The following is an 8,451-nucleotide window of genomic DNA, read 5'->3' on the forward strand; positions in this document are numbered from 1 at the left end:
AGGGCAGTCAGGGTAAGAGCATCATCCAGGGCAGTCAGGGTAAGAGCTGGATTCAGGACCAATGGAGGAACAGTACTTGTGGCTTGTATTCTAGCTTGCTAACTTTCTTATACAGCCCAGAACCGCCTGCTCACGGGAGGTACTGCCCAAGTGTGTGGGCCGCTACATCAATTAATAATCATCATGATTCCTCACAGACACATCCACAGACAAGCCTGGTACAGTTACTCAGTTGAATCTTTTCTCCAGGTGCCTCTGGGCTGTGCTAAGCTGACAGCTAACACTAATTAACTAAAAAAGACAGGATCTGTAATCAAGCTTTGATATGTAATATCAATATGTAAAATATATATGTAGCATGTAGCATATATCAATATGTGATATATAATATGTGTGTACATGATACATATATATTATTCTGTCTTCTGTTACTATAACAAAATACCCCAGGGGCTAGATACTCACTTAAAAAGAGAGGTTTGGGGGCTGGAGAGATGGCTCAGAGGTTAAGAGCACTGACTGCTCTTCCAGAGGTCCTGAGTTCAATTCCCAGCAATCACATGGTGGCTCACAACCATCTATATTGAGATCTGGCGCCCTCTTCTGGTGTGTAGACATACATACAGGGAGAACGTGTGCACGCGTGTGTTGTGTGCACGTGTGTGCATCTAAAACAAAAGGGCTTGGTTGAGCCCATACTTTGGAAAGTGAGCCTCTGGGGTGTACCCCCATTTTTCGTCATGACTTGCCAGAGAGGGGGTATAACCTCAGGCAGAAGGGCCAACTGAGTGAGGCGGCCTCCCTTTCTAACAACACACTTTCTTGGTGACTGACTTGCTGTATGAGAGACAATATCAGTCTCTTCCATGAATGTCAGTCCAGATGACCTCATTATCTTATGGCGGTCCCCGTTGTGTTAAATGCTCTACCACTTCTTAATACCAACACATGAGGGACCAAGCTTCCCGAAGGCAAACTTCCAAGAGGCACACTCAAAGCACCGCAGTACATTCTGTTAATTTATTAAGTGGTAATAATAGTAAGTAGCTCTCTGCTCTCATCAGAAGAACCTAAGAGAGACTTGAAGCTGTTCTTTATTTCTCTTCTATAAAAAGAGCTCATCTCCAAGTCTCTCTCTCGTCTTATCCCTTTAAATCTCTGCTTTAATGCGTATTTTATAATGTAGAGGACGCATGAGTACAGTGGTCCGTGATGAATTATAAATGCACATATTCTTGTAGCTGCCTCTGTACAGCTTCTTCACTCATTAAGGCTCTGGGTGATACCATTGGACACCATGCCAGAGGCTAAAAGTTAATCTTTCGAACGGTTCCCAAGTAGGGAGGGTGTGTGCACACTGATTTTCTTACTCAAATAATGAATGTTGTTCAGAAATTTTAGAGTGTCTTGATGGAGCTGATGTGTAGGGAAGGTCTTAGTTTCAAATATTGCTGAACAATGTTGCTACAGACTCAAGCGATCTAGGTCTTTGGGTGTTTTTCAAGGTTAGATGGTGTCTTAGGGTTTTACTGCTGTGAACAGACACCATGACCAAGGCAACTCTTATAAGGACAACATTTAACTGGAATTAGCTTACAGGTTCAAAGGTTCAGTCCATTAGCATCAAGGCAGGAGCATGGCAGCGTCCAGGTTGGCATGGCACAGAAGGAGCTGAGAGTTCTACATCTTCATCTGGAGGCTGCTAGGAAAATACTGGCTAAGATGAGGGTCTTAAAGCCCATACCCACAGTGACACACCTACTCCAACAAGGCCACACCTTCTAATAGTGCTACTCCCAGGATCAAGCATATACAAACCATCACAGATGGAAGGGTGCTTGTTCTGAGGGGACAGCGTCCTGTGGCTACTTACACATTTACACCTAGCAATTTTGGTCACTCACACTGCCTTGACACTGTGGCATAGCTGATGTCAAGCAAGAGGGACCTCGTGTCAGAAACTGTTAGGCTGTGTCTTGCTTAGCCTGGGCTCCTTGCCTTCTGCTGTCTTTTCCTTTCTTCAACTTTGTCTAGTGTCAGTTTCAAGTGTTGCAAAGCTGAGTGTGGCTTTGTCTGGTGGAAAGCATTCCCTGGAACCCAGACCATGCAGTTCTGACTGGGGAAGGGTTTGGTTTTTCTGAGCAGTACCACCTAACTCTTCGATTGTAAGCTGTACCTGGTATAAGAACCCGTTCTCTAGGCAAGTGGAGTGAACTGGTCTGTCTGTGCCTGCAGCTGGGCCACGCAGGGATATCCAGATGTGCTCATCTAACTGCCCTCAGGCACACTGTCCCAGTTATTTTGCCCAATCACCAACAGGCCATGCGTGGTTTTCAAATCCCGCCCCGTGAACTAGAATGCCCAGCTCCCCGTGTTTGCCTTCCGTTCTCTTCCGCTTCTTTCTCTTTCTCTTTCTTTTATCAAGAGATAACATATTTTAAGCTGCCTCCTTCACTGGCTTCCTCTGCGGCTTGCTGTGGCTCTTGGGGTGTAATTCTATCACCCCAAGCTATCTTTGTTTGTTTTGTTTGTTTGAGGCTGGGTCTCCTGTCCCAGGTTAGTCTCAAACTTTCTATATAGTCAAAGACGACCTTGAACTTCTGATCCTTCACTCATTTCCCACGTCCTGGGATTACAGGTGTAGCCACTGTGCTGCAGATTGAACTCAGAGCTCCAAGTCCTAGGCAAGCACACTGCTAGCTGTGCCACATTCTCAGCCCTGTTCTACAATAAACAAGTGGGCACACTGCTTCCTACTCACTGTGGTTGGTAGGTAGATTGTTCTCCTAATGATTTGGTTTCTGCTTTCTCCTCTGACGGTAAACACTGGGCAGATGAAAGATCTGAGACCCAGTAAAGAGCAGAGCCCTGCCCAGGGCTGTGTGACTCTCCTGGGTTCTGGGTTCTCCACACGCTCAGTACTGGGATGAGCTTACACTGCACCTCACTGATGTTTCCGCCATTTTTGACATTTCTCAGCTAAGCACTGGTTGAAAAATTCCTGACTGTGTGAATGACGTTTCTATTTCCCAAGACTTAAGCTATGCTTCTTATTTCTTTCTCTGGAAGAAATCGGACATCCAAGATAGCATCTGCTACAAGACCCAGCTCTACCAGATAGAGAAGTGCAGAGCCACCAAGGAACCTTATGAGGTGAGTGGCCCCGAAGCAAATTCAGGGGCTCTTAGTCCATTTTAGGGGAGAATGGAAAGAAAGCCAATTACTGTATGTCTTAGGGTTTTACTGCTGTGGACAGACACAATGACCAAGGCAACTCTTATAAGGACAACATTTAATTGGGGCTGGCTTACAGGTTCAGAGGTTCAGTCCATTATCATCAAGGTGGGAGCATGGCAGTGTCCAGGCAGATGTGGGGCTGGAGGGGCTGAGAGTTTCACATCTTCATCTGAAGGCCACTAGAAGACTGCCTTCCAGGCAGCTAGGAAGAGGATTTTAAAGTCAACACCCACAGTGTCACACTTACTGCAACAAGGCTACACCTAATAGTGGCACTCCCTGGGTGAAGCATATACAAACCATTACACCATAGGACACAGAAATAACAGAGGACCAACAGCCTTACAGCTGAGCCCTGGAGAACTGGTTTATAGTGGAGCCAACATTACCCAGCCTCCAAACCACAGGCCTTCTGTACCACATATCACCAGGAACATTTACACACCTATGTGTTCAGTGTGTATCACAGACCACTGACATGCAGTCTTGGGAGGCAAGACTCCAGTAATTTTTTTCCTAGTCTGTTAATGAGATTTGCTAAAGGCCTTTTATGTTTAAATTTCCATTTTATATATTCATTAAACATAGTATTGCTTTACATAAACACATTTCATACAAGTACATAGACTTTGGGAGTGTTTCCCACACACCCTGCCCTCTTCCTTTCTCCCTGCTCTAGAATAAACCCTTTGTTTCCCTACACATCTTCACTCATGCTTTCATGGCGTATACATATGTGTTTTTGTGTATTCTGTAAAATCTAGGACCCACACACAAGAGAAACATGATATTTGTCTTCTGGGTCTGGCTTAATTCACTTAATATGATTTTCCCCAGCGTTACCCATTTTTATTCTTTATGGCTGAAAATAAAAACCAAACGCAAACTCTTTGTGTAGGTAGGATATAGACCACATCTTCCTTACCCATCCCTCAGCTGTTGGAAGAGTCAGTCTGGCTCCTTGGCTTGGCTTTTGTGACTAGAGCTGCAGTAAGTCTTGATGAGCAGGCATCTCTGGGATGTGCTGACTTGGAGGTCTTCTGAGTGGCTCATTCTGAAATCCATCTAGATGAACCCTTTGAACACTCACAACTGGAACCAAAACACAGGGTACCAAATATGACCGAATGGCCTAGCTGGCATGGGAAGGAAGAGGTAGGCGAAGAGCAAGGAAAGTTCTAGATGGAAGTGAGTTTTCCAGTTAGATATCTATCGCTGGGGTCTTGAGATGACCTGTAGTGTACCTGAGATCAAAACACTAAGGTTCTTGAATTTAGTCAAAACTAGTATCCTATGGCAGCTTGGATTGCTACAAACTTGGATCACACGTTGTGAAGTGGTTTTGTTGAGGATTTTCATACTCAGCATGAGGTGTACAGGGTTCCTGACCACCAGGGTGGGTTCTTTTTACTCAGTTTCATTCCAAGGAGACAAAACTCTTCCCTGTAGAGAGTTTGTTAGCAGCTGGGGCCCTGTCAGTGGAACTTTGTAGCAAACTCAAGAATTCATTCACTGAAGGAGCAATCAAAAAGGGCTCCTCCTACAGACTGAGGCCACTCCTTCCTTTTCTATATCAAATTCTCATCCTGACAGTGTGAGAAGCTCACCTGCTGCTAGGGAGGCCTCCCTCTGGGGTTGGCCTATCTCTGTCTAAGGCCAACACTTTGAGGGCTGAGTGTGAATGTCACAGGAGCTCAGGAATGAGGCAGACCCTAAAGGTGGAGGCTGGGCTTTGTTGGCTGTCCATTTTAGACAGAGCCTGGGGGGCAGGGGAGGGGAAAAAACAGAGGAGGAGGGAGATCCAGGGTGGTGATGGAGAGGTGGTAGTGGTGGGGTGATGACTGAGGAACTGGGAAGATGGTTTGGCAGAAGTCTCAGAACTGTGCAGTTGTCCTGAGGATGCTGGGGTGAGCAGCTTTGAGAAAGCATAGGAGGCAGAAAACCCAGCGCATGGGTTAGGGGAGACAGAATAAGTGGAGATAGTGAATATTACAGAAGTGCTGGGATAGAAGGAGAGAGAACTTAGCCTTCATGGGAGGACACAGGACTGGGCTGAGAGATGCTGAGGGAATGAGTCAGAGAAGGGTTGGGGTAGAGGAAATTAATTAATTGCCTCCTTTGCCTGAGACCAGCTGTGAGGCTCTAGGATAAAAAAGATGGAGAAAGGCCTTTGGGAAGATGGGCCAACTCCAGCAGACCCTGAGCAACAGACCCATGCAAGGCTTTTAGGCTGAGGATAGACTAGAGAGACAGATGCTTCTGAACTCTAGGCCTAGCTAACCAGTTCCTACTCCATGTTGCCCTTGTTAACATGCACCTAAACACTTCCTGCTACGGTCCTCAGTGGAGGCTGTGTCCTCCCTTGGAGCATAGAGTAGAAACACAGTATCCATGCTCAGGGGCATAGAGTAGAAACACAGTATCCATCTTGAAAAGACAGCCCCTCCCCAAGTCTTGAGCTGTGACTGTGAGCCTCTCAAACCCTCTATTCTCTGGTCCCCATCTTCCACCTGCTCCCAGCCTCCTCCCCTCTTTTCTTGGAGGTTCTGCCATGTTCTCCTGGTCCACTCATAGCGACTCATCATTCTCTTCACACAGTAGCCAGAGTGGGCGTGCCACTGTCCTTCTTGAAGCCTTTGGAGGCTCTATGACATGGCCACCTATGTGGGAGTCATTTGCTTTGCCTTGGCCCCATGTCTTGGCCTCATATCCAGCAGAATCCAGTCTTTTTTCTTGCTTTGTGCCCGCTTCCCCAGGCCTAGGAAGTTTGTTTCATCACTGCCTACCAGGGTTGTGCCTACCCTGTTCATTTTTCCTGGATCTTCTCCCCACTTTCTTTGCCCAGTCAGTGCCTCTGTGTCTTCAAATACGGAGGTATAGACAGCACCCCAGGACCCTTGCCATTCTCTGACTCTGCTGCTCGGTTCTCATTCTTTCTAATACAGCCGTTGTACAGTGCTTTGTTGTACAGGGCTGGTCTCAGCACTTTCCCGTTTGTTTGAGGGAGTCACCTGATGAACAAATGACTCTCCCACTTTGGTCCATGAGTTCTGCAAAAACAAAGGCTATGTTAACATCTCAGGAGCCTGTATGGTTCCTGGCATGGTGGAAGTATTCCATAAATATTTGCTAGATGAACAAAGGGAAGAATGAAATGGCTCTTGCCCTGTGTCAGAAATGGAGTGAACTGAGTGAGGCAAGACTGGAAGAGGTTGGTGAGTCCAAGTGCAGCTCTTGGGTTACTGCCTGCGGCATCATCATAAGCAAGAGGCGCTATCACTAGATTGTTGGGGAAGGCCCCTTGCTTCCACTTACAGCGAGACTGGTCACCCTGCTGGAGTCTGGAGCATGCAGAATTTATTTCTAGGTATGCATTCAATTAAAAAAAAAAGTGCATGCTCCCCGAGTGTCTGCCAGGCCTCCCTGTTCATGCCTTTCTTTTTGTCCGCACCGCTTTCGCACCCAGCCTTCTGCGGCTGTGTCTATAAGAACCAGAGCCCTGGTGGGGAAAAAGGCCCGTCTCTCATTCAGACTCGTTTTCTCTGACGGTTATTTCCACTTGGCCAGAGAACACATGGCGAACGTTTGAAACATTTGTTGAAATATTGAACAGTTAGGATTTAAATAGGAGCACTAATGGGCAAACTGCATCTCAGTTTTCTGTGATCCATTTGTTTCTCCGATGTGCAGTATTACTTCTGCTAATTGAATCACAGGCTATTACCAGACACCCCACTCATCTCTGTTGGAACCCAGAGAGTGGAGTGGGGCCCGGTAGAAAATGTTCTAGGAAGGAAGGTCTTAGATGGCCCAGGCTTCTCTGCAGCCACTCGGAGCTCCTGGGTTTCACTCTAGTTACCACTGGCTGGCATGAGAAGCAGGGGACAGGGAGACAATGCTGGGGTGAGGGTGGATGGGGACAGGAGATGGAGGGTGAAATGGCAGTTCATGGTGGGGGGTTGGCTGGAGGGTCACATCCTCCTAGGACATCACAAAGCTGTGTCCTGTGCCCTGAGTGTGCGGGTGGCCTCTTTTATTTCCTCATTTCTGTTCTTCTCTCTATTAGAGGACAAATAAGCCTAATTGAGTTTTCAAAGCTTGCCTTTGGGGATTACAGTGCTATGCTGCTAAGAATTCTTCTTCCTCTTCATGTAAAAAGGCAAAGACCACTTTGGAAAATTGAAACATACAGTCTGGTGTGGTGGTACATGTTTTTAATCTCAGTACTTGGGAGGCAGAGGCGGGGGGATCTCTGTGAATTGGACGCCAGCCTGTCTGCATGTGAGTTCCAGGACAGCCAGGACTATATAGAGGGACTCAAGTGGCTAAGACATATATTTCACTCGGAAACACCAATGTATGGTATCCAAAGGACCCCTGGGCCCAGTGGGATGGAGATGGGAGAATCATCACCTTAAAACTACTTATTTAAAATGGCTTCAAATGGGCTAAATATAATGGAGCATGCTTTTAAACACAGAATTTAGGAGGCAGTGGTCTGTAGACCTCTGTGAGTTCAAGCTATCCAGGGCTACACAGAGAGCACCTATCTTAAAAATAAGTATAGTGCAAAACCATTTGTGCTGAAATTCTTTTTATAATGTTGGTTTATAAAATGTGAAAAAAATTATAAATTATAAAATGGGTGGGGTGGAAGTGGGGGGAGGGGGGTCTCTCCAGACAAGGTTGAGGTCATGGGGAAGCAGGAGACAGGATTCTTCTTACCTGGTTGTTATAACAAATAAAATCCCAGGGTGGACCTCTCAGTTTTAGAGGTCAATGTAACTTAGGGCTGCTTCCTCCTGACGGCTCGGAGGGGAACCTTCTCCAGGGCTTCTCGAGTGTCTGATGGTTGCTGTTGGTCTTCCCTCCTTGGCTTCCTTCTTATGCATTCTTAGATGCATTTCTGTGTCCAAAGTCTTGTAATGACACGAGCCATATTGCAGAAGAGTCCCCCTGATAACCTCGATTTAACTCAATTATTTGTTATAAATGCCTGACTCAAATCAAGGTTATATTCTGTGGTTCTAGAGATAGTGTTAACTTGTGGGAACTATAAGTTTAAAGGTTATTATTAAGATGTTCAGTTTATGACTTATTTAAAAATATCTATGACTTGGGGCTGGAGAGGTGGCTCATCCATAAAACACTTACTGCTCTTGCAGAGGACCCCGATGCTGTTCCCAGCATCCACACGGAGGCACATGACAGCCT

The 8,451-nt window shown here is 46.3% G+C and overlaps 1 protein-coding gene across 1 annotated transcript in view; it reads left to right on the forward strand.

The window, feature by feature from the left end:
• Positions 1 to 8,451, forward strand: part of Hunk (hormonally up-regulated Neu-associated kinase) — a 109,680-nt gene that overhangs the window by 88,539 nt on the left and 12,690 nt on the right. Inside the window, exon 8 of the mRNA XM_028756366.1 lies at positions 3,070 to 3,153. Coding sequence (XP_028612199.1) covers positions 3,070 to 3,153 — 84 coding nt within the window. The remainder of the gene's footprint in view (positions 1 to 3,069; positions 3,154 to 8,451) is intronic.

The sequence above is a fragment of the Grammomys surdaster genome, unplaced genomic scaffold (genome assembly GCF_004785775.1).
Source record: "Grammomys surdaster isolate TR1022 unplaced genomic scaffold, NIH_TR_1.0 126118, whole genome shotgun sequence".
NCBI lineage: Eukaryota > Metazoa > Chordata > Mammalia > Rodentia > Muridae > Grammomys > Grammomys surdaster.